The 27,239-nt window shown below is 32.5% G+C and overlaps 1 protein-coding gene across 2 annotated transcripts in view; it reads left to right on the top strand.

Annotated features, from left to right (window-relative positions):
* The first annotated feature begins 395 nt into the window (after nucleotides 1–395).
* LOC140049406 (ras GTPase-activating protein 3-like) overlaps nucleotides 396–27,239 on the top strand; it is a 53,296-nt gene continuing 26,452 nt past the window's right edge. For both annotated transcript variants that reach the window (XM_072094285.1, XM_072094284.1), the window contains exons 1-15: nucleotides 396–618; nucleotides 1,689–1,791; nucleotides 1,932–2,136; nucleotides 8,738–8,817; nucleotides 9,444–9,524; nucleotides 13,073–13,145; nucleotides 13,710–13,789; nucleotides 18,481–18,588; nucleotides 18,695–18,851; nucleotides 18,996–19,144; nucleotides 20,779–20,968; nucleotides 25,206–25,329; nucleotides 25,460–25,566; nucleotides 26,003–26,083; nucleotides 26,886–26,969. In XM_072094285.1, coding sequence (XP_071950386.1) covers nucleotides 561–618; nucleotides 1,689–1,791; nucleotides 1,932–2,136; nucleotides 8,738–8,817; nucleotides 9,444–9,524; nucleotides 13,073–13,145; nucleotides 13,710–13,789; nucleotides 18,481–18,588; nucleotides 18,695–18,851; nucleotides 18,996–19,144; nucleotides 20,779–20,968; nucleotides 25,206–25,329; nucleotides 25,460–25,566; nucleotides 26,003–26,083; nucleotides 26,886–26,969 — 1,680 coding nt within the window. In that variant the 5' untranslated portion in view covers nucleotides 396–560. The remainder of the gene's footprint in view (nucleotides 619–1,688; nucleotides 1,792–1,931; nucleotides 2,137–8,737; nucleotides 8,818–9,443; nucleotides 9,525–13,072; nucleotides 13,146–13,709; nucleotides 13,790–18,480; nucleotides 18,589–18,694; nucleotides 18,852–18,995; nucleotides 19,145–20,778; nucleotides 20,969–25,205; nucleotides 25,330–25,459; nucleotides 25,567–26,002; nucleotides 26,084–26,885; nucleotides 26,970–27,239) is intronic.

Raw genomic sequence — 27,239 nt, 5'->3', positions numbered from 1 at the left:
CCATGGAGTAAAGAGGTAAATAATTAATATTAAAATTAATATTCTAACGTGTATGACATGTACGTGGCGTTTGTTTCGGATGACTAACTAGGGCTAGTCAAGTGATCTAGTTCAAAGTTATTATATTACTGCTTTTTTTCCCCCGGGGGGTGGGGAAATCTTTCCAAAAGTCCGGGTTTTACTGCTGGCTTACTTTAGTAACGAAACCGGAAACAGCACTTCCTGTTTGTATTTCCAAAAGGAAAGTTTGTTTACCTTATAACTCGTCACGTGATGTGGTTGTGCAGTCAGCAGCAGCTAGATAGCTAGCTAGCTAGTTCCTCTCTCTGATCTAGGCCAGGCCATATTATACAGGACTGATATTATAGTCAAGTAAAGAAGAAGGATCGCCGCCGCAACACACACCACGCGCGAGGGGAACCACATCAACAATTCACACGAACCTTATTTGTATTAGAATTGCACTCGCTTGGAGAGAGAGTCGGTCGTCGCCGGAGACACATCGAACAGTATAACAAGCAAGATCATGATGGGCTAATTTAAAATGTACCGTCATCAAAATGGCAGAACCTTCAATTCCAAATGTTAGGATATTAGAAAGCTTGAAAATTAAAATTGGTAAGCAAAATAGGCTCATAGGCCTGTCTGGCTAGACTAGGCATAGCCCGGCGAATAGCCTTAGCTCTAGCTATAGCCAGCCTAGGCCTAGCTAGCCACATTAATTAACTTAAGCCTAGCTAGAGGCCTATCTATACGGCCAAACCTCCTGGCTGGAGTCCGCCTGGCTCGGGCTAGTTTTAGGCCTAGTAGGGGCTAGGCCTATGCTCTTGGCCTAGGCCTAGAGGGCCAAGGTTAAGCCTAGGCCCCGGGCCTAGCTAGGCTAGAAGTTAGGCATTTGTTTAGTTAGCCTAGGCCTAGTATAGGGTAGTATGGCCTAAACTAAGTAGCTAGGTAGGCCTTCGAAGTGGAAAAACAAACAAATGATGTATTTTAATTCAATGGATAATTTGAAAAAACGGCGTGGCTAAAGATACGGTACGGTATCCTAACTTCCGTTTGGATAGGTACGGTAAAATTGCATTACGACATAGTCAGCCAGTGGGGATGTGGTACATGTGTGACATCATTGTGTAATGACTTTGGATTTGTTTTCATATGCGAAAACAGTGATCAAACTGCTTAACATTTTCTTTTATGCTTCATTTATCGCTATTACTGCCGTCATGTGTGCCAAAAACTAAATGTAGCCTACGTCTGTTGATTTTAATTCTACAACCAGGGAAAAATTTCATTAAAAAATTTTGTTTAGCAATATTGCTAATCAAACTGATTTTTAAGTTGAGAAACATAGTTTTGTATTGTATTTTTTGCTGCACAATTTTAGAAATGTGTAGCAATAAGGTTGTTTTGTATAGCTTTTTGCTATGCTACACTGGCGAAAATGTTCCCTGACAACACAGAAAACCGTTTCTACAGAGGCCAACTACGTACTATAACCTATAGCCTCATTATATGAGTTTGTTTGTGTAGGGAAAGCGGTGCCAGGCTGGGACCAGCTGCATGTGTGCGCTGATTTCTGTGACTCAGCCCTGGGGCTACTGTCTAAATCATAATTTTTAATTTTTAAATATCCAAATGGTACTGTGTTTTTTTTTATTTACTTTTTTTTTGTTTCAATCATATTTCAGGAGAAGCTAAAAACCTTTATTCTGGTACCAAAGATTATTATTGTTGTATTAAACTTGACCAGGAAGAAGTTTATCGTACAGCTGTTCAAGAAAAGACTGATTGGTAAGAGATACATTAAATTAGTAGATAATAAAAGTCCTATACAGAGAAAGGTATGTTTTTTTTTCATTTTTTTGTTTTGATTCTCATTCAATAAACTCCCCAGTAGTGTCATTTGCTTTTTAAAATTTGCTTTTTTTTAGTCCATTTTGGGCCGAAGAATGTGACTTTGGTGTTGCAAAGAAATTCCGTATCTTAGGTTTTTATGTCTACGAAAAAGATAGATTGATAAAGAGGTTGGAAAATATTGTTGGTAAAGTTGCTCTTAGAAGGGATGAACTACATAAATACCATGGAAGAGAGCAGTGGTTACCGTTGACACTTGTTGACCAAGATTCTGAGGTCCAGGTAAGCAAATATTAATAAGAATAAATACAATAACTTATATTATGTTGCTATGTTTAAGGTTTGCAGGTGTTTTCAGGTTTTAGTAATACCCCTTCTTTCTGAAGTAGGATTGGCGATGTAAACAAGTTTTGTTCATTTTTCAAATGAGCTTCAGTACAGAAAGTACAGAAAGAAATTACTGCTTCGTATCTACGTATAACCTTTCGTAGCCTACATATAGGTAGATCATTCTGAACATAGTATTGTTTGTAGCCTACAATGTTTTGTTATGATAATTATCTAATAATAAACACCATTTTCATCGCCCTTAGAAGCTTGGACAATACACCCAAACAATGTATTGTTGGACTAATTTGGAGCGATTGAATGATACTATACTTAAATTGAAGTTTAACTTGTTTTTTTTATATTTTTTGTTGGCATCGTTTCTGTATCGAATGGACGTTTGCTATATTATTTTTATAAGTTGGCCTAGTTCATTGAGGTTCGTTGGTGGTGCATTGTGTCTTTTTACGTTTACTACAACGTGAGAAATTTCTGTTTACATTTGACGTCAAGGTAAACATGAACAAGAAAACAAGTGCAAAATATTATATATAGAGTAATTTACAACTTGGTCTTCCACTAGTAAAAATTAGGGACTTAACTGAAGTGAACGAAGACCACGTCCACATGGGTCGTACGTACAAACGTTGAGATTAAGTGGACATTTACATTGACGTGCCAGTGAATGTGTGACGTAATGAACTTGGTATCTGACCTTAATCTCTACGAGCGCTCGTTCGTAGAGCTATTCTACCACGCTGGGCCGGTTGAAGTACACAAACTTAGTCTGGTCGTAGACACTTGAATTTGGTCTTAAATTATTCGAAATATACATTTTAGGCTAGGCAATCTATCTAAAATAACAGCCCAAAGTGAAACAAATTGCAAACAGATTTTTCTTTTTTAAATGATCACATATGATAAAGAGATCACACCTCACTCATCCCGATGATATGCAAATTAGCTTAACTATGCAAATTAGGGTGAATAATACAGGGTTACTGTACCATATCTCAAAAACTACTAGTCCGAGAGAGTTAATTTTTTCACAGATTTATTCAAAATGTATATATTTATGTTTACTCTAATAAAACATTTTACGAAAAAATGACCGGAAGTACAACATTTGACCTTTGACCCCATTTCTCAATGTTTACATACACAATGTGACTAAAATGTCTGTAGAGACTTCATTTTGCCCTCAAATGACTCAGACATAGATTCCTAATAGCCAACATAGGACCACTTTGTAATTCCCAAAATCAAACCTTTGTCACACACCTCAAAAGTATGCAAATTAGTAGTACAATTTAGATAAAATATGCAAATAAGGGAGGAAAGTTGTCCTATATCTCAAAAACCAGACAGTAATGTTATCGGTATATCTTTATTCAAATGACACAAACAGTCAATGGCTGAAACCGTAGTCGTACAATATTAAAAACAATCATGATAAAAACAGGTTAAAAAAAAAAAATATTTAAAAAAGCAGATAATCAAAATAACATTACAAAACATTATTTAACAGTCTAGCCATAGTAGGAACAGGTGATTTCTTAAATCGCTCAGTTCTGCCAAACGGAATACAATAACTGATGCTTTAAATTGTTTCATTATAGCATTTCGAACAATTTAAGACCACATTTTTTTTTTTTTTTTTTTTTTTTTATTCAGTATATTACACAGAGGCGCCTTACAAGATGGAACCATCTTAGCTTCAAGGCGCCTCAGATTAACAAATACAACATTTTAAAACAACTAACAGAAACATCAATTAAATCTTCCAGAATTAACAAGAAATTGTTGTACATAATAAAATAATAAAGCATTTTCACAATTCGAAAGAAGATCGGAACCAAAAATAAAAATTTCACTTAAAAATGTAAAATTAAATGTTAAAGAAAAATCCTTGGCTAAGATATCCTCAATAATTGAGTTAGCGCTTACAAGTAGAATATCTCTTTGTGTATTATAATTAGGGCAGTAACATAAGAAATGAAGCGGATTCTCAACATTAAAGCCACAAGTACAATTTGGATTGTCCCGAAGTCCATGTAAGAATAAATGCGAATTGAGACAGCTGAAACCAAGTCGGATTCTAGTGTGAATTTGGTTAATCTTCTTATCACCAGTATCATAATAAGAACGTTTTTTTGTTTCAAACAAATTGGATTTCAGTAGCAATTTTTTAAACTCAACAAGAAATGAGGAATTTTTTATTTCATTATTTAACTCATTCCAATGTGTTATAATAGATGGGACAAAAGATAAACGATATGATGTGGTCTTACAAAATGGAATTATTATATTTCGGATGTTACGCAAGTTATAAACTTCAATATTGTCAGAAAAATTAAATAAGGAGTAAAGATACACCGGTGTTAACTTATGAATAATTTTAAAAAACAGTATTAGGTTAAGAAATTGTCTACGTTTTTCCAATGATAACCAGCCTAATTCTTGTCTTAATGCATTATGACTTGTATGTTTCCACGCACCAGTACATATTCTACCTGCAGAAATCTGGATATTTTCTAGTTCATCACTTAATTTATCTGGGATATTACACCAAACAGGAGCTGCATATTCCATTAATGGTCTAACGTGTGATATGTAAATGTGACAGAGAGCCTGTCGAGGTAGAATATGTTTGACACGACGTAGCATATTTAAAGATAAAGACGCTTTGTTAATTACAGATTGGATATGGGAGTCCCACTTGAGTTTTGCATTAAGCATTACACCAAGATGCCTATGATCATTTACAAATTGTAGATTTACATTATTGAAATTTAAACTAACATAGTTATCTAAATGTTTACGTGTAAACAGTATAGCTTTCGTTTTGTTAGCATTGAATGTTACTTTCCATTTTTTTGCCCAATTATAAATGACATTAAGATCACCATTTAATTTTTGTTCTGAAATATTACGATCTGTACAAATATCATATAACGAAGTATCATCTGCATATAAACTAATATTAGATTTGATATTATCAACCATATCATTTATGAATACAATAAATAAAAATGGACCCAAAACAGATCCTTGGGGTACTCCTGCTGTAATGGTCACCCAAGGACTGGTAGTTCCTTCAATAATAACACGTTGCTCACGTGAGTTTAAGTAACTTTGGAACCATTTTAGAAGAGTGCCATTAATTCCATATTGATTTAATTTGTAAATAATCCCATTATGCCAAACTTTATCGAAGGCTTTGGAAATATCCAAAAATACCGAGATTACTTCTTTCCTTAAATCTAAAGCTCTATTAAATGTATCTATAAGATAAAGAAGTTGATACGTTGTCGAGTCACCTGGTGTAAAACCAGATTGGAATTGAGTAAGATTTAAGAAGTTTATTATCCACAAAGTATTTATATACTATATCAAAAACTGCACGCTCAAAAATTTTTGCAAAGTTGGAAAGTATGGATATAGGGCGGTAGTTCTCAATAAGGGATTTATTGCCTTTTTTATGCAGAGGAATGACATTTGATTTTTTCCATTCCACAGGAAAATATCCTTGGCTTATGCAGAAGTTATAAAGCTTTGTCAAATGGGGTGCAATAATTTCAGCAGATTCTATTAGTATGATACTGTGAATTTCATCAGGTCCCATCGCCTTGTTTTTATCCAGCATAGTTAATAATTTCATGATCTCATCAACAGATAATTTAAGAGTTGAGAGTCTCGATGCAGTTCTATATGTGAAGTCTACGGCGACGGTTTACCAAATTTTTCCCTTACATAAATTTATACATAAATAAATATACGTATACCTGTGTGTTACCGTATGTATATTTATCTGAATTGTTGATATTAATAATTTGACAGGATAGGAAGTGACTAAAAATTGCTCATTAACAGTGCTTCAAAGAAATCTTACAATGTCATTTATAGTTGTCATGACAAATGTCTTTAAATAAGTTATTATTATAATGATAGTAACAAGTAAATATTAATTAGTTATCCGCTTGGTATACCAAGCGGATAACTCCTTGTTATTGTATGAGATCAACAGTTTTTTTCTGTATTATTCTTCTTTCCATCCTTCCTTTTTGTGGATCGCGTTTCTCTAAAATGTGTAAACATAACATTTCATAACTTTGACAACATATGGGCATTTACGTGAAGTTGTGCACCTCCTATTTTTGAATGACGTCATAGTTGCGCAACGTAACTTATGCGCAATTTTATGAATTTCAATGATTGATCATAGATTAAAAACTAAAAGTCATTTAGTATTGACACTTTGACAAAATTTAAGTCATATCAGGGGCAAACTTTCTACGGATTAAAAATGGCATGTTTCACAAGAAGTTACGCGCGCACGCGCATTTAAAATTTCAAAATGCGCAAAATTAATTTCTAATCAACTTTTTATGCGTTTCTTGTCATTTTGAGCATGTCAAAAATTCCCACGGGCGCGCAATTTTTTACGCACGCGGTGCGCACGTAGCGTTAAAAACATATTTTTTTCCCTTGAATCATATTTTTCAAGCCTTTCCTAGTAATTTTGAAAACAATTTAGACCTTTTCCAATTTAAATAACGCCATACGAACACGTTGAATTAAACATTTCATGCGCGTTTTTTATGAAAAAGCTTAAAAAATCGTCAAAATTATGTCTTTTTTTAAACAGTCATAGTTTCTAAAGTAAACCGTGAACCGTTTATTTTTATTACAAAATCTAGAAGTTGATGAGTTGTAGATATCGGATCATGCATCGATAAGGCTAAAAAAACATTGTGACGTTATCGTATGGCCACACGAATGTAAAATATAGGATTTTTGTCTCTTTCGTTATTGCTCATCACATTCAATGGAGCGCATCACGCTTATCTGTATTCCTTTTTCTCCTACATTTATATATTGTGTAGGTCAATCAACTTTCTTTAGCATGAGATAAAAATATTTTAATTTTTATGACGTCATCATGCCTAAAAATTTTAATTACGTGGGTCATTAATTTCATCTTTACAGTAAATTTTAATCTGTAATAGCTCGTAAGAATAAAATGTGATAATCACGATTAAAACGTTTTATGGAAGCTATTGGATTGTAGATACGAATTCATGTAAACATTTTGCCAATCGGATGTTGTGACGTCATCATATGGCCAGTTGAATAAAAAAAGTCGTATTTTCATATTTTGCGTAATAGTTCATCACATTTAAAAGGGTGCGCATCTATATTTTACGTATTCAAATTTCTTCTACACGTTAATATGTTGTTCCTGAGATAATTTCCTTCTGAAATTGCTATCTAAGTGTTTCATTTTGATACCGTCGCCATGTTAAAAATTGGAATAAATGGCGGGTCCCGTAATTTCACCTATTCTACACTGTATGTAATATGTATACAGATTATACTGTTTGCATGTATATACTATATGACACAAAATTGACAGAATTCAGCACTAACAGCATATCATATTCTTCAGTTCTTGTCATAATGCCATAATCTTTATCTGTGTGCAATATTCCAACGTAAGACGTGCACGTGGCGTTTGTCGTGGTGCGGATAACTAACTCGTCAAAGTGACGAGTTTCATGTCTAGTTTACATTCAATTCATGTTAACACACAGATAGAGATTATTGAAAATGGGATACCTATATTTTTTTTTTTACATTTTGTATACAAAGTTGTTTGATCATGTTTGTATAAACTTAAAATGGTTATCTATAGATAAAGATATTAAATATAAAAAAAAATGATGTTTAATCAGTAAGTTTTTTAAATAAATATATTTTGTTACCCATATTGGTGTGTCAGGAAACTCAATACAGAAGAAAATAACAACTCCTGCTAATTGTATATAAAGCTTTTATAAGCTTTGTGTTTTATTTAATCTAGTGTAAGTAAACAGATATAACACATCCAAAATGTATTCAGAACAACAATAATAACACATTTAACATTCGCCCTCAACACTGGCGAATCATGCAAATTAACAAACTATAAACGCCCTCAACCCAATTGACTTACATAATTGTCGCTCATTTCATACATGCAATACCGCATGTCTATACACCAACGCACAACAGAGCGTTGATCACAGTATACACCTTTCTAGTGACAACCTTTTTTCGTCTACCGTATAATTTGCTGCAACTAACTTACAGTATTTCTAATTATACACATATTTCATCATTTATACGCATGTGTGATACAAACGATTGTTCAAACGATCCACTTATAATCTTCAATTATTTTTATAATTCATATTTTTTATTGTAAATAAAAAGGTTGCATTTAACATTGCATAGAAACTAAACTGTTACTGAATAATTTACTGTCCCATCCATAATGACATAATTAGCTCATTAATAATGTTTAAATCCCGTCTAAATAATAGCCCATTTTATTAAAATGAATATTGTTGTCTTTGCTGTACCCAGCATTTAAAAGGGCTGTGAGAACGTTAATAACGAGTTATTATTAATATTATTATTATTTATAAATTTTAATGTATTCATTTGTTGTTCAATAATGTTAAAATGTTAACACAATAGACTTATTGTATTACAAGGTTATTATCTTTTTTAGGGCAAGGTTCATGTGGAAATAAGGTGTGGAGAAACCTTGAATGGAGATAATGGAACATCAGTAAACAAAGTATCAGTTCGGTGTGTGAACTTAACATGTTTCCTTTCATAAATGGACATTTTATATTCTTTTTATAAGAGTTTGAAAGAAAAGAAATAAATTATCATTGAACAAAAATAAATATATAATAATATAAACTAGAGGGTACTCCGAGAATACAAACCTCCGCCTACGGTAAAATTCCCCTACATAAAATGTCCCCGGAATATATATATTTTTTAATTTTTTTTTTATTATTTCCAAGTGTAAATAGGCTAAATGCACACTATAAAGTTGTGGATGAGAGTTTGGTTTAATGGTTATGTATCCAGCCTCTCACAGTTGAGATCGCTGGTTCAAGCCCTGCTGAGGTTTTTTTTTTTTATTATTTTTTTATTTCTTTTTTTTTTGTGGACCTTGATCTTTGACCCTGACCCTTCAAAATGTAACCACAATTATATGATGAGTCATTGATCATTGTGGCTAAGTTTGGTGAGAATCGGATAAAAACTGTGGTTTGTAGGCAGTAATATAGTTTTTTGTTAGTTGTGTGGAGGAAGTGTTTCTTTGAGGGGATGGGGTTTATTCCAAAAAATATGGGATAGTGTACATCAATCTACTTAGTTATACAATTTATCAATGGTTATTTTGTATGTTTTATTTTTAGGGTAATTGAAGGAAGTAACCTAACAATTGTTAACAGGCACTGTGACACATTTGCCACTGTAACATTTCTTTCACCTACAAGGTAGGTATAATTGGCAAAAAAAAAAAAATAAATAAAAATTATTATATCTTTGTATTTATTTTATAGTACCGTACTTCATAACAGTCACATTGAAATTCTACCAAATTAGGACAACATTTTGCTGAAACAGTTTATGTTGAATTTTAGTCAAAATAGATGGATTTTGGACAAAATGTGTTAATTATTTATGAATGGGTGATTTCTTCCAATATGTAGCCAATTGATATTTGTCTATGTGTACATAAATTAGTAACTGGTTTAGGTGGTAAGTCAGTACCGCAAGTACACCAACTTTCTAATACTAGAGTGGAGTGGAGTTGTGGCTTGGTGGTTATGATGCTTGGCTACCACTTCAAGGGTCCTGGGTTCAAGTCCCGTCACATGTCAGGATTTTTTCTAAGGACAAAATGACAACTCCACTCCCAAAGACTTGTTAAGACTTTGTTTATGTAGAGCATCTTGTGTATATGTTTGTCTTGTGAACCTCTGAGGGTCCCTAATGATCAGCAATTGCTGGATGGACACCCTCATTAAATATGGTAAAAAAAAAAAAGAAGTAAGTTACAGTACATGCGATTTTAACATAACACATAAATTTATATACACCAGGATTTATCAAACTTGCTTAGCAAAAAAATTGTCTTAACTTTGCCTTAAATCCTTGATTTTGCTTAAGTCAGATTTATCAATATAAAAGGTAAAGGTGAGTCCCGTGTTCTCTGAACGTAAGGGAATGAGCTGTTAGGAGCTCATTGTACTAAGCCTCGGCATTATGTGGTAGGGTGGCCAGTTCCTTTCCACGCCTAGTATTTTCAACCAGGTACTCATTTTACAGCTGAGTGAACTGGGAGTTGTCGGGCATTGAACCCTGGTCTATCTGTACGACAGTCAAGTGTCCTAACCACTCGGCTATCCAACTCCTCAATATATCTAAGCAAAAAAATTTGCTTAATTTTGTCTTAAATCTAAGACGAACAACACCCTGCCTTAAGATGGAAAATTTCGTCTTATCTCATTTCTGCAACAGTTTTTTGACAACGCGAGCGCACTTGGCCGGAACATTGAACATTCGGAAAGGCTACGCTAGTGCGTTTTCCGCTGTACTACGGACGCTAAAATAATGATATCTATCTTCGTAAAGATGGCCTAGAAATTGGACAAGCAAAACTAATGTTTTCGGGATAGGTACGACGCATTTGACTAACTTTTAGAAAACTGTATTGACTGCCAAGGGTCGCTGTCATTTATAAAAATAAATAAATGTTGATTTGATTTAAGTTTAAAGCGAATGATTTTCGTATGTATTTCCGACTGTTGTGCTCTTTCTCTATTTCAAGTAATAAAAACAATAGTAGCCTTGTTGGGAGTGAAAACACGGAGATAAAATGTTATAGCGCCGCCATCGCTAAGAGAAAAAAGCTAATGCGCACGCGTAAGCAAGGATTTTTCGTCTTAAGACATAATTTGCTGCCCTCTAGAGTTTAATTTTGCGCATGTGCAAAGTAAAATTTACCTAAGACAATTTTTCTGCTAAGACATTGCTAAGACGGTTTGATAAATAAGATTAAGTTATTTGCTTAAGCACTTTTTAAATATTTCAGCTTAAGCAAAAAAATAAGCAAATATTGATAAATGCCAACCCTGGCCTTTAAGTTTAAACCACGTTTAAGCATACACTCACTAAGAAAGCGAATAAAAACATTCACGTTAAAATTGTTGTTTATTGAAGTTAATCTTTGCCTAGAATGAATCCGACACAAATTGCTTTTGTGCATGAAATAGATGTTTTACTGTAATTCAAATAGCAATGAAATAAACAAATAAAGTGATGCAAAAGCTGTGATTTGTTGATTGTCATTTTTCACTACTATCATGTTTTCCAATATTGTCTGTAGTCTTTGTTTCAGATTGAGTCAGATTGAAACAATGAATGATGATGTTTATATTGTTCATTATTATTAGGTTATATGCATGATATGCATATAACCTCTTGATTCTGTCAAAATCTTTATTTATTTATTTATTTATTTATTTATTTATTTATTTATTTATTTATTTATTTATTCTTTCCTTAGCACTATTTTGTCCGTGCATTATCTTGGCATCAGTTTAATCTAGCTAAGTCAAGTTTTAAGAGTATATTCCTCATGGCCAGGAATCGATGTGGTTATATTTTCACGATGCGTAATCAAAAATTACGCGGTCTACGCGCGATTTTACGAAATCACGTTTGTAATCATATCTTCACAAGCATGAATCACAATTAAACAAATTTGGTACTCATAAATTTCAGGTCATATTTCATCATATGGCAATAAAATTACGTGCGTAGCGCATATAACGCTTGCGTACGCGCGCTTAATATGTTCAAAATTGTCAAAATTAATTTTCGATGAAATTAGAGTATGTTTCAGGCAATTTTAAGCGTTTAAAAAATTGCCATGAGTGCGCAGATTTTTGCACGCGCACTGCGCGTTAAACGTTAATGCGCACTCTTTCTTTAATAATATCATATTTGATTCAGGTTTCAACTCGAAATTGCGTTATACGAGCACGTCAAAAGTGACTGGCTACGCACGTATAAGTTAACAAAATGGTGAAAATATGCTAAATTTTAAAATTAATATATATCGTCAGAATGCAGGGGAACACCTATTTTTTATTTCATTTTCTTGAAGTGTATGTATCATATGTATGATTTATTATCAAATAAAAAGAACAAAAGTTGATTAAGTCATCATTAATTGCATATTAAATTTAAAAAAAATAATTTCGACAATCAAACAAATTATGACATTTTCTTAGGCCAAAATAACAAACTTAACATTAACTTTCTTCCTTCAAAAATTCATATATTAAAGTTAAAAGTATGTAGTTTGACAGTGCATCATTTGTATACATTTTAAAGATGTCATCATAGTAAAAAATTATAATTCATTTCGGTATGTAATAATCTATCTGCACCAAAGTGGTTACTGCATAGTAAATACACAGAGGAATTTTTCTACAACTTTTAGTCAGTTGTGTATGGCTCGATGGTCTGTGCTCGTGTCTATGGCATTCAAGGTACCGAGATCGAGTCTCACCTTGGGAAACGAAATAAGATTTTTTTTTTATTATCCGTATTGTTTGTTCAAATTTATTTCTTAGTGTATAGATTATACACATGATTTATAATGAAATCTAGATAAAAATTAACTTATGTCTTTATTATTATGTAACAACAAATGTGGTTTATGACATTATACGCATATGGATCTTTGATCGGATTGTGATACCGGCTATGGTGTCCGCGTTAGCAAGGTCCTATCATATATTATAAATAATTAAAGATTCTGAGAAAATCAATCAATCAATATATCTTTTAAAAATCAATTATCTTTATTTAAATCAATGCATATAACCTATAATTCGTCATAGTGACGAATTAAATCTAGTTTTATTTAGATTTTTGTTTGATGCAACATTGGTTGGAAAGCTATTAAGTGTTAAGTAAACTTTAAACAGGCATTTTATTTTATACCATATATATAATTCAACCATTTCAGGACTGAAACCAAGAAAACTAAAATTAAACGAAAATCTGACCATCCGCTATATGATGAAACATTCTTTTTTGAGGTATGTGAACATTCTTTCATTTCAAGACAAATTGATAAGCATGGCTTCAAGTTCAAAGGATTACTGTTTTACTATATAATTGCAGATCTAGCCACAACCTAATATGCAATGTTGTTGAATTATTAAATTATACATGGAGTTTTTAAATTGTCATTATTTTACCAAACCACTTCTACAGTATTTTAATTGTTTGCAACTACGTAAACTAGCTTTGCATCAGGGTGTTTGCTTGCCATACTTAATTTGTACTTTATACTAAGAATACTTAAATCTCCAGATTACTAGCCTGGCGTTCATACCTCTAAAATAATTGTTTACACCCGAGAGTTCTAAATGTACTTATTACATACGTACAAATTAAGTCAGAGTATGTCAAGCATCTGAGCAATTACATTATTCATTTCAAACTGGAAACATAAATTACATTTTAAGTTGGAGGAATTTCATTCTAAAACGTTTTGATAGTAAATTAACATTTGACCTAAATGTGTTTTTATCCTTTTTGTAAACTTCAGAATGAATAAATAAAAAGTTGAAAATAAAATGTTTGATTTTTTGACACAGTTGGTGAAACATGCCAATTCTCATGGTGAAAAGTACCAGTTTAGTCCAATTGAAGAGGATTTTACAAAAATTGAACTCAAGTAAGATTATTGCATGTAATATTAAACCCATTACTCTTACTTACTTACTTCGGGACATACCCAAACTTATAATAAATATGATTAGATTCCTCCATAATTTCTTATCCTATATTTCCTACCAGTATCTGTTTCTAGGGCATCAATGTATGTGAGTGTTGGTCTTCCTTGTTCTTCCTAATACAGATGTATTGTCCTCTTGAAAAAATAATTCTTTAAACATTTTTTGTTGAATATTCCATATTAATGTAACATAACACTTTGACCAAAAATTGGATCGAAAAAACGTAATGTAATTACCTGAAAAAAATGTAATTTAAAGCAAAAAATGGTAAAATTGGCTGCCAGCCAATAGATTTTTGGTTGAATTTAACCATTTATTTTGTAATTTTACAAGTGGAATTCGATTTTTTTCCTATGGAAGTACCGTACTGACTCGGGTATAAGCCCATACTCGGGTATAAGCCCACCCTCGACTTTTGACTAATTTTCATGAAAAATGAGGCACTCGGGTATAAGCCCACCCATTAATTCGAAGATCTACAGTGTGTGTCGTAATACATTATTTTGTATTTGGCGACGTCCATACACCGAATACACCTACCTTTGATCATAACCAAGCTAGGCTAATATACGCTAGGCCATATGAGGCCTAGCGGTCCTGTTTTGTTTACACTCCATAGCGGTCGAAGGTCGCTTCACACACGACGCTACAAGTCGCCAAAACGGCAAACCACTTTTTGGTATCGGCTGCCATAAACAAGCTTATTAAATTTCTTTGGTACATTTCTATTTAATAAACATTGTATACTTGCTTTTCTGCTTGATAAATTCTTGTTCAATTGATGTTTAAAATAAGAAATTCTACGATAAATTACACGAACTATAAGCTTAATTTTCCGACACTCCACACCTCGTGTATTTAGAGGCAACGTCATACACGTGAGGGCGCTCGCTCGCATGGTGGAATACACAGTGTACATGTGCTGTTTTTGACGATCTACATTTTTTGATCCTCGGGTATAAGCCCAACCCTCAAACTTGACGTGATTTCATGTTCAAGGGGGGTGGGCTTATATCCGCGTCAGTACGGTAATTAAAGACCCCTTCCCTACAATTTGTGAATTTGTTTTGTAAAAATAATACATAATTATATATTACTTTAAAAACATTAAACCAGGTCATTGCTTGTCTTAAATGTACGTTTTTTTTTGTTTTTTTTTTGTTTTTTTTTTTTTTTTATTCATACTCATCCAACAGCGAGTAACTCGCCAATTACAGGATGGATAAACTATTTAATAATTTATCGTGCTTATAAACTAAGTCTCATTTGAGGCTTAGGGAGTGGAGTTGAAAGAGTCATGAGTTACAACCCTGCACTAGGTCAGGATTGAACCCGGGACCTTGGGATTGGAAGGCAAATGTGGTAAATTATGATAAAAAGTGAGAAACAATGCACTACCTAGTAGCTCGCGGTGAATGACCTCTCGTGGACGGTTTTTAGGCCTAGTCTAGCTAGGCTTAGTTTTGTAGGGCTGGCTGGTAAACACCGGCAACGTACTGTACGAACATCGTACGCTAGCTATATACCTGACGTTGTATAGTTGCTGCATTAATTGTCTTTCTATTTTTGCCAGACTCTGTTATACAAATTGGGGAAAACCCAGTATTTTCGCTGAAAAGTTAGGAGTCTTCCATTTGTTTTGGCCTCACGATCGATCGAGTGGGTGAATTACAGAAGAAAAACAAGAATATCAATCCGCGTGCAATGCATTTTGGGATTTATAGCGGGCCGCTAAAATTATTAGAATCAACTTATTTTTCATATTTTTAACCGTTTAACGACGAAAAAATTATCGCAATAGGACCATATAGTATTATTTTTACATTAGATATAGTTTGTGATCTTAAATTAGATTTAAAAAACGTAGGGAAGGGGGTAGACTTGCCCCAAGTCTGTATTGTTTTTTATTTTTATTTATTTGTTTTTATTTCGACCGCGATTTTTGTCTGAAAATACAGACTTGTGAAACACGTATAGAAATCGATTTGCAGACCGCAAACATCCAATAAGAATGACGTAGGTTATCATACCGTATTTGGCTATATGGGGCGGGCGGTATGTAAATATGGATTTCGAATCAACCAATGATCATTTTGTTTCAAAATAAAAAAGATCGAGTACGTACAGTGCTGAATGTACGATCGAGACTGTTGAAATATGAAATCGTGTTGCCAAGTTGTTTTGTTTATTAATTGTTTAGTCCTTAGCCTAGGCCTCCTTCGTAGGTCCTACTCAACTCGCACGTATGACCTGCCAAATAAAACACCAATAAGGTAGGCCTACATACCACCACCGGCACACAACAGGATTCACACACAACAGACAGGGCTACACCAGTCCAGGGAGTTGTACACCACTACACAGAACAGGACAGGGTCTGGGTGGGAATTAAATCAAATTATCTCCGCGTAATATTAAATGATCCATTCAATGTTTGATTTGCGGAGAAGCAAGACGAGTTTTCTTGGGAAAAATCCCATCAAATGTTTACCAGACTACTACTAGGCATACGGTATAAAATCATTTCTAGCCTTCAGAAACTTTCATTAATGTACCCAAGTACACATAATTGTCTAAACGTAACATAGCGCATGCGTACCTTCTTAGTTGTTGAGTCTTTGAAATTCTGAAACATGAATATTAAAACAGTGTACGAGTGAGTAGCCAAACGCATGCAGCTGAAACTAGTCAACCGGATAATCTATGCACCAAGAATTCTTGGTGTCAAACCACGTGACTTTTGCGTGTTTCCCCAGACGGAGTATCCAAACTCAAGTAATACACGTATGAAACGCCATATGTGCAAAAATATTTATATTTTTACTAATATTAAGAAAAAACTCCGTCTGGAGCCCAGACTAGGAAGGGGGCTTTAACTTTATTAAAACTACAAAATAAGATTCAAAGTCTGATTTAATTAATCTTCATTTTTCATGTTTTGGGGGACAATACATCTTAATACTACTTTAAATTAACCCATGGGGTTTATATAGTATTATAATCATGATGACATACTGAATAGGATTTAACCTTTTTTTATTTTTTCTAAATAAGGATAATAGGCCTATGATTTTAAAGTTTATAAATGTTAAATAAATTGTACAAATCTATAATATAATAGCACTAAGCCAAAATGTGTTCCTCTAAATCCTCCTAGTCCGATCATAGCGCCGTTTGAACTGTGGACAATTTTAATTCCCCTCTATTCGTTAGTCTATATTAGAATGGCAAATTTGTATGAAAAAGTTTTAGGCCAATTTCTTTGCAACTGCCAAACGCTGCTTTCGTAAATTCTCGGCCTTTTCCTACGTCATAATTAAGTCACTCAGGTAATTAGCAATATTAATTATTAAATGCGGGATTTGACCGAGGTGTGACGGGACGATTCGGCCCACTTTTAGGGCGATATAATGCCTGACTAAGAAAGAGAGACTTCTCATTTCATTAGCTCCCTGTAGGGTTTTATGATATGAAATATTGTAAAGCACATTATGCCAAAATTATATTTTGCATTAGGTTTTATGTATATTTCAAGGGGTGTAAGCCTACAAGGAGATACAAACAAGGAGAATGAAGTTGTCATATTTACTTCTTAATAATTAGGCCTACTACACCAACAGAAAACATACATTGTTGTTCATCTTAAAGACAAACCACCAAACATTCTTACCACCACAAATCAAGACTCGACTAAGTCACTGTTCTCTAGTCGGAAATGATATTAACATACTTTGGAAGCTTTTACAAAACATGATAATTTACCAGACGACTATGAAATGCAGGATTATGCCCAAAAATGAGGACGGAAAAAACTGACATATTAATCAATAAAATAATAAACGTCTATTATTTTAATATATTTACAGTACACAAACAAAACAAGAACAAAGATACAGATGTATATTACAAATTATTATGTTAACAAGATTCTGGGTTTGTTTTGTGACTGCATGTTTTTCAAACATTCATTTTACAGTGAGCACTACTATTGCGATGACTGTACATTTTTATTTAAAATTGCTTGCTTTTAGAATTAAAACAAAAAAGACACTGAAATTATAAAGAAGAATACAGTATGTCTATTAACTTTATCTTCCTTCTAATATAAGTTCTGTATAATGTACCCATCAGCACTATACATCCATTTATATATTTGTGTATACTGCATTGTACTATATTACCTTATTATCTTTTTGATTCCCGAACCTTACAATCATTATAAGAGGATACCTACTAGTTGATTTTATTTGTGCTGTAGTTATTTTACACAATTGGTTTTGGTTTAGATGGCTTACTATTTGTTTGTAATGGTATATAAATAATGAATGTTTATGAGTGCAATGTTACAAATAATAAGGTTAGGGTTCACTGAATGAAATTAATTGGTCCATATCACAAATATTATATTTTTAGAACTAGGCTAGAACAATAATAGATGGCACACACTTAAGGTTGATCAAGAACTAGGCTAGAACAATAATAAATGGCACACACTTAAGGTTGATCAAGATTACTTCTTATCATCATGTTGATGATAAGTTTACAAGTTATTCTGTTTCAGCCAATGTAATATGTTTTACATATGATAATTAAATGATTGTTGTATTATTTTATATTGCATTGTTTTCAGAATAAGTGTGTGGAACTCAAGCTCAGCACATATTGGTGAGGTATTCATTGGTGAAGTTAAGATTCCATTAAGTGCAATAGATATGTCCACAGCAACACATAAAGCATGGTAAGTGTAAACAAAAACTTCTAGCATTAAAAGTAATCCAATATGGCCATCGATCCTTCAGCATACAGATACAATAGAACGTTTTCTATAATTTATTTATTTTTAGGTATTTTTTAAAACCGAGGGAAAATATTGTGAACCGATCACAAAAAAATGACATTGGTTCTGTCCGTGTGAGAATCAATTACTTAGAAGATCATGTTTTTCCATCCAAATACTACAACAAGCTCAGGGATATTGTTTTAAAATCACCAGAAATATCGGTAAGTTTGATAAAATGTCTGCATCAAACATTAAAATTAAAGTTACATGCATTCTCTGTTGTTTTAAAGCGATTATTGATCTCAGAATTGATTAAATAACCTGAAATGCTACAGTACATATTTTGTTTTTGTTCTCTCTTTTAGCCTACTTCTTCAAGTGGTGCATATATATTAGGCCAAGTTGTAAGAGAACGCATTGATGCAGCATGTCCTCTTGTTAGGCTATTCTATCACCATGAACAACTGACAGAGTTTACAAAGGCATTAGCAAAGCATGAAATTTCACAAACAGCGTATGTTTCTTTAATTGACAACTTTTTTTTTCAAATTTGCCAGCATCTTGTTTATTTTTCGTATTATTACCAGTATAGTTTAATGTTTTGTGTTATGATGGTACAGTAGTTTTAGTATATAAATAATGAATGTTTATGAGTTTGATGGTAAGAATATTTTATGAGTTTAAAATGGAGCAGTCAATTTTTCATCAAATGAAATATTTTCTTTATTCAACAAATACAAAACATTCATTATTTGTTTTGACAAACCTACAGTTATTCAATTTATCCATCATAAAGAATTGAATGTTTACAGAAAGCTGAACATGCATTTGACCCCGTTAATTATCAACATTAGATATCCCTTTCATTTGATAGGGCTAATTCCAAATGTTACGTGATGCATAATTTACCAATCATATTAAAGTATACAAATAATGAATGTTTATCAGTGTAATGGTACAAATAATGGCATTAGGTGGTCACCAAAGGCCATTATTTGTACCATTACACGAATATAAAACATTCATTATTTGTTTTATATAACATCTAAATAGATTCCTGTCATTTGAATGAAATGACCTACATTTCATTCACATTGAATAAAACAGTAACATTTGGTTTTTAATATTATGTTAAATGTTATATGGATTTTATAAACACACCTACTTTAGTGTTAATTATGTCCACAAACGATCAAACAATCCTAGGTTTGGCTGAAAGGCAAAACTTCAACAGAAAATTGGAACTTATCTAGGCTAATTATGGTTTTTCCAATGTAGAGATGTTCCCATTAATTAATCAAAATCCTACACATGATCTAAAGCTAATTTAAATGCCTTTTTGATCTAAATTAGTACATGTATTTCTCCAGAAATGTACTCCGATCGCAAGAACATTCAAATCGCCGCGAAAGTACAAAATAGGTGGTGCTGTTGTTTTTCAAAAGCAATAGAATACAACAAAATATTTTCCAAACGCGAAAAGATTTTTTCGTACACAAAAAAATCCAAAAAAGTACTATTAAACGATCGTTTAATAGTGCGTACTATTGCATGCCATGTGACCCACATTCGTCCAATCAAATGACAGGAATTAATTTAGGTGTTATATAAAATACAATAGCTATATGTTATAACAGGCATGCCAGCTGATAACGGTATAGATACATGCATTGTGCTTGCATCGTTACTGGCATATGGTTTATCAATTCACATTGGACTATCATGCCAGGAATATACAGATCCGCAACCCACTAATTTTAAAAGATGCCCTTTTCTTCTAATTATTTTATGTATAGGCCTAGACAACCCAAATCAATCAATGTATACGGTGTCTGTCAGTTAGTCGGTAAACACTAACTTGAGCATGCGACTGCAGCCATGTATATGGCCTTGTTTATATTTATGTTTATGGTGAATAGAAAGTTGATTACATCTAATATAAGAGATAATAATAAGATTTATAAAGCGCACATATCCAACTATTCAACTATTTTTTAATTGTAGGCCTTCTAAAATTGCAAACATTCCTGCATTTTCCAGGAAGTGCACACTTTACAATGAGATGAATGACATTAGTGAGTATTTTCACAAAGTTTAAACATAACATGCAATAGTAGCAGTAATGTACACATGTCTATTTTGTTATAGGGATGCCAATACAATATTCAGGGGCAATTCATTGGGAAGCAAATGTATTGACGAGTATATGAAGTTAGAGGGTATGCACTATTTGTATGATACATTGAAAGTTAACATAGATGAAATTCATGATGATCACTGCTCCTGTGAAATTGATCCTGCCAAATTACGGGATGGAGAAATATTAGCTGATAACCTTGTAAGTAATCTAAAATTGTTTTCATCTATTTTTAGGTTATGCATTATCATGCATATAACCTTATTGATTCTGTTTTGTCTTTATTTATTTTTTCCTTTCCTTTCCAATTTTCTTGATCAATTTCATCTAGCTAAGTCAACTTTATAAGATGATCAATGAATTCACTTTGGTCATATGATAAATACACAAAGTTTGCCTAAGATTGATTGATATTAAGATATTTTAATTAATTTTTGTTAATTTCCACTTAATTTGACCTCAAATGACCCCTTCGGAGGGTCCGATTTCTCTGGACTTTTTTTCTGTGACTAATGACATAGAGTAGAATCCAAAAACGTTGAAAAACCTTTGTACGCAATTATTTCTAGGTTAAACCTTATTTTCCACCCACTATGTCTTTTTGGAGATAAGGATTCCATACCTGATTCCATATCTGTTATCACCGACAGCCATTTGATAAAGTCCAATATTGAGTCCAATTTTGAAAACCAACGTAGCGCTTTAGAGAAAATTTGATTTGGTTAATCGCTATACAAAAGACAATTATTATTATTTTTGTTATAATAATAATTAATATAGTAAAAGGCCAATATTCTGACACATGTTCACCTTACTTGCTAATATAAAGACAATAATCCTACACTATTAATATTATTAATACTATAGTAGGCTGAATAATTACTAATATTAATTCGTCTTCGAGTCAAATCACCAGGAGTTCAGCGAATAACAAAATGAAGGCGCTATGTATGCAAAGTTTAAATGGTTTAGTTGAATTATTTTTGCAAGCGAATTATGTGGCGTGACATAAAAAACAGTCGATGATGTGAGTCCCAGTAGGTGACTTTTATTTATTTGACAGCAGGCGTGAGTTTTCACTAAAAAAATACACATTTAATATCAAACTCATCAAGAATTTGCTGGATTTTATATGTTTAATGATAATCACGTGAAAATTAATAATATCATCCTACTCAAGGACATATATGATTTACAATCCTTGCAGCGGTGTCATGTGAGTTTTAACCAATCACATTCACATATTTACATAGGCTATGTAATATATACAAATAATAAATATTTATAAGCGGAATGGCACCAATAATATCATGAGGTGAATGTGAAAGGTTATATTTGCAATAGCCTTGACATTATTTGTAACATTCCAAGAATATAAAACATTCATTATTTGTTTTACATAGCATCTAAATAGATTCCTGTCATTCATATGAATCAGATTAAATAAAAGGTACAGTTGGCCTATATTTGATTCACATTAAAGAATTAAAATTTATTTGAATTTTGTAACATATTTACATTGCAAAAAAATTCTATACACTACCTACAGTAGTGTTAATTAAAAAACACCCAAACAATCTTAGACCTATAGCTAGGCTAAAGCGCCAAGGCTAGAAACCATTACAACACTTTGCCAGGCAAATGAAACTGTTCTACAGTAGGTTAATTATTTTTTTTTTCAATAATTCCACGTCTTCTATAACCTTGAAATGTTTTTTATAGTTTTTGTTTATGGATTTTGATTCTTGAGACCATCAAAATGATCAATTTTTTACTGGATGGCTGTCAGAATTGAGCAATTTGCGTAATTAGCATAAACAAAATTGCCGCTATTTTCATACAAACATTCCATATGTGGAACTACTGGACATTAACTGGAGTTAATTTTGGTGTCAAATTTTTCACAATGTATGTTTTTATTAGCTCTAACAAGAAATATTTTTAGACCGGAAACCTCATTAACAGCAGGTCAGAGAGTATTAAAACTTTAGGTGCAAATTGTCCAGATATATATTTATATTCAGATCTTGCTTGAAAAGTGTGGTTATTGACCTTTGACATAAATTAATAAATTTATTCTATATTTTGATAATATTAAATAAATAAATAATTGATAAATATTTGTTGTACCATTTTTGGTGTCAAATTGTTCGCAATATATGTCACCCGATCTGGCAAAACCCTCTCTTTGTTGGCATTTCAAAATTCACGTAATAAGTCAAAATACGTCCAAATTGACTACCCTCTGGCAGATTACATGTTTTTGCATTTTCGAAATATTTCACTATTTAAGAATACGTCTACCTGATTTAAACTCCCGAAATTTAATTAAAATTATGAAAAAAGAGAGTTTTAAAAACATGTATTTTCCTCAAGCCTAACAATTTATTCACGATCTACGCTAAAATTTTGTATAAATTCAGTTGAAAGTAGCTGAATTTGACGAAATTTTTTCCTGCACAATGTTGAAAGGTCACACATCAAAATAAAGCTCATCCATTTAACATTTCAAATATGGAAGTTTTGGAATCAATGACAAATTTGGTTTATTATGATATAATTTCAGAAAAATCGGTTCTTCGAAGTTTTTGGAACAGTGAACTGCGTGTGTTGCTATGGCGCATAATCGCAATAAGAAACGTAGCCCCCGTGTCGATGCACTGCTGCCATACACGGCCTGAACACCTAACAGTAGTAGTAGGTCTTACAGCTGATGACGGCGAAAATCTTAAGCCAGGCTAGCTTGGTTCTTCGCTGTTGATATCATAAACACTTCCGAAACTTCTGATATATAGTGCAAATAGTTAATTCGAGTGAATAAATAGGTTAAAACGGCATCTGAAATTGGTCAAACTGACCATCATGTCCACGCTGCTATATATCGCACACACTTCCTGGTATGACGTCATTGTGCCCTAGACCAAAATACTGCGTTGCTACGAAGTGAGTTTTCAACGCGTATCAAAATGAATTTCATTGCAAACTTCAAACGCGCTTTTCTCGTAAACTAATTGAATGATGTGTAAGTTTTTAAAATGTAATAACTTTTTAATTATGTACTCAAGTTTTACGAAATAAACACCATTGAAAAGCTTATGATTCAAATAATCAAAATATATAAAAGTAGGGTTTTGCAAGATCGGGTCACATATATGTTTATACTTGTCATAATGCAAAATTTTTTCAAAAGTGACCAGAATACCCATGTTTTGTGTATTTATTTGACCCGCTTTTCTCATCTAAATAATGACATGGCGTAGAGAGTTAAAACTAGGCGCACATTATTTATAATAGATATATTTATATTCACTCTAATGAATAATAATGTTCGAAAAATAACTTGTGTGATTATTGACCTTTGAAACACTGTAGCATATTGATGGATTTAATTCTAAGAAGTGGGGTGGGGAGCGGGATGGGTATTGATTGGTACCGTATGAAGAGTGAGTGAGTGGCCGAGCGGTTAAGACAGTGGAACCGTAATTACGTAGCCATAACATCGGCAGGGGTTCGAGGCTCACTCACTCCATGGTTTTGGTGGTAGAACAAGTCTTCTCGGATAAGGACTATAAACCGTAGGTCCAGTGTACACATCTAGCTCGTGTGCACTTTAAAGAACCTAGTACATCTTTCGAGACGAGTAGGGGGTTACCCTGGTGTATTAGTACATCACAGCCACTGATCACCAAATGGGCCCTCTGGGAGACCAGTCTTTGACTGAAGAGGTTACCCAGTATAAATATAAATTTCAATCAATCAATCAATCATATAGAAAATATGAACAGGAAAGGGTGCCTTCCTTGAAGGAACCTATACATTTTTCTGAATAATCTCACATGCCATATGGGATCCTTATAATGAGATTGGATATTTTCTGTTCTCTATGGATGATATCGGCTCTGTAATGGAAATTGGTCAAACATTTGGTCCAATATAGTCTGGCCCATACAGGAATAAGTTGTCTGTACACAAGATTTTAAATTGCCCGAATGAACCCTCTAAGGACCCTTTTCTCTATGTCAGGTGCACTACATACTGTAAGGCCCTTTATTACAAATTAATATGGGGTAAATAGTTCATAGATTGGACCATATGGAATAAAAAAAAATAAAAAAGGGGTGATCTTCCATGGATCCTTCTGGGTTCTCTATGCAGGGATACAAAAGGCCCTATATTGTGTGTGATTTAGAATATTGTTATTGTTTTAAAATAGGTGGCGTGAATTTCATGTGAGGTTGTTCACAGTAATGGTCTTATTTTTGTTTTCATACGTGAGAAGTTTTTTTTAGTACACAAACAATTTTAAACATTGTGCACTGTGATTTATTTTTAAAGTTCATATTAGATAATACTACAAGAGTATTTGTTATTTATTAAAAGAATTGAATTAAACAGATTTTACTAATTCATTTATTTGATGTAATGTACCTGTTTTTAGGCCAAACTAAAAGATTATGTTGAAAAGATTTTCAAATCGATTGTGGATTCAGCAATGGCCTGTCCACGTGGAATGTGCAAGGTGTTTTATGCACTTAAAGAAGAGGCAAAAAACCACTTTCCAGGTAAGTACATTTTTGTGTGTAATTCATGCGACATTTTATAATAAATTTTCACTTAGTTTTTCGCAATAAATAATAATTGGTGAATTTTAAACTAAATAAATTATAGATGATTTATTTATTGATTTGGCAGATAACCCAGATGTAAAATATTCTGCAGTGAGTGGATTTGTTTTTCTGCGTTTCTTTGCACCAGCTATCCTTTCGCCAAGACTCTTTAGACTTAGAAAGGATAATCCGGTAAGACATTCCTTTTATATATAACAATTCAACATTTTGTTTCATTTGACTAACAGTAAAACCTATTAAACCTATTAAACCTAGAAATAGGGAATTCTCAAAATGTATGTATCACTCTTGGGATAGATTTGTGGCTTTAAATAAACAAAAAAAGCATTTCATCCTTGAATATCTATGATCAAGTTCTTCTTCATTCAATTCAAAAGTAAAAAACTATGGAAAGAGCAATCATCTGTACTGATAAATTGATGGTTCTTTTACAATTCTATATTGTTTAATCTGTACATTTAATTTGTTCATTTATTATAAAATAAGTTTTTTATTTTATATTTTTGTTTTTTGAATGCCACTGATATATAGGTGCCGTTTTGAAATAAAGATTATTGTTATAAAGATTAATACTTGCAATATATATTCATTATTCTAATATTTGTAGGATTCTTTAGTTTCCCGAACATTAACATTAATATCAAAAACTATCCAGACGTTAGGAAATCATGTTAAAAAAGATGTATTGGTAAGTTTTCCTATTAATTATTCAATGCAAAACCCACCCAATTATTGTGTTCTAGATTAATCGAAATATCATCCTCTCGCGCGTGAAAAGACACTTTAGTAGGTCTACATATATACCTTCTACAATTTTGTTTTAATAAAGCCAATAAAAAAAAGAATATTTCTTGAAATAAAATTAATAAAAAATACTGGTACGTTTATTTTTATAAACTAATAGGCAAACTAACAAAATCAGTATTTTTTCATTATATGTAAATTGAATACTATAGTGACTAAGGATAGAAACCACCTGGGAAAAAATATGCAGGATTGTTTTCACCACAAACACGGGTACGTGCCTGGTTAACACTAACTTGCCTGAGTGTTTCAGCAACCCGGGTAACTGTTCAGGTTGTTAACACTGGCCTACATTTGCGGGTACAAATTGAGTTACACAACTCCGGATCACTTCTGAATGTTTGCTGGTTGTGTAAAAGGGGTATTAGTCAGCAAATTGCTACTTTAACTGTAAACTGTATATGACTAGGTACATCTAACTACATTACCCAATAACAATTCTTAAATACTCTTTTTACAAATTGCATTCAATGTTTAGAGACATTTTATCAGATTTAGATATATTGCCAATGAACTAAACTATTGATCATCTCCATTAAATCATTTTAAAACCGATTTTATAGTCGGCAGTGCAAAGTGTCAGTCCTATATTTCATTTAAATTTATTAAAAGTATTATCTGTTATTTGTAAATCTGTGAATCATTAAATATGTATCTTTTATTTTATTTTTGATGTCTGCTTCCAGACTACCTCATCTATCAAAGAAGACTATATGGTGCCTTTATATGAATCAATATTAAATGCTGAACATGTGAATGGAATTAAAATGGTTAGTTTCCATTGTCAGTTGAATTTCACAAATCTCTAAATAACAATTAACAATTACTTTTTAAGTTTATAATGTCACAGTTTAAATAACGGATACGCATATTTGCTACCATGAATATATCAAATTCAGTATTTTAAATTATTAGGTGATCTTTGTTTATTTATTTCTTTCTTTACACATTTTTTCCTATTGATTAAATTGATCTCAAAATTGTTATATTGAGTAAATACTTTTCAGAGTGATTATTAAACAGTGACATCATTGTCAATT

This window comes from Antedon mediterranea, chromosome 5 (assembly GCF_964355755.1).
Source record: "Antedon mediterranea chromosome 5, ecAntMedi1.1, whole genome shotgun sequence".
Lineage (NCBI taxonomy): Eukaryota > Metazoa > Echinodermata > Crinoidea > Comatulida > Antedonidae > Antedon > Antedon mediterranea.
This window is presented reverse-complemented; position numbering and strand designations above follow the sequence as displayed.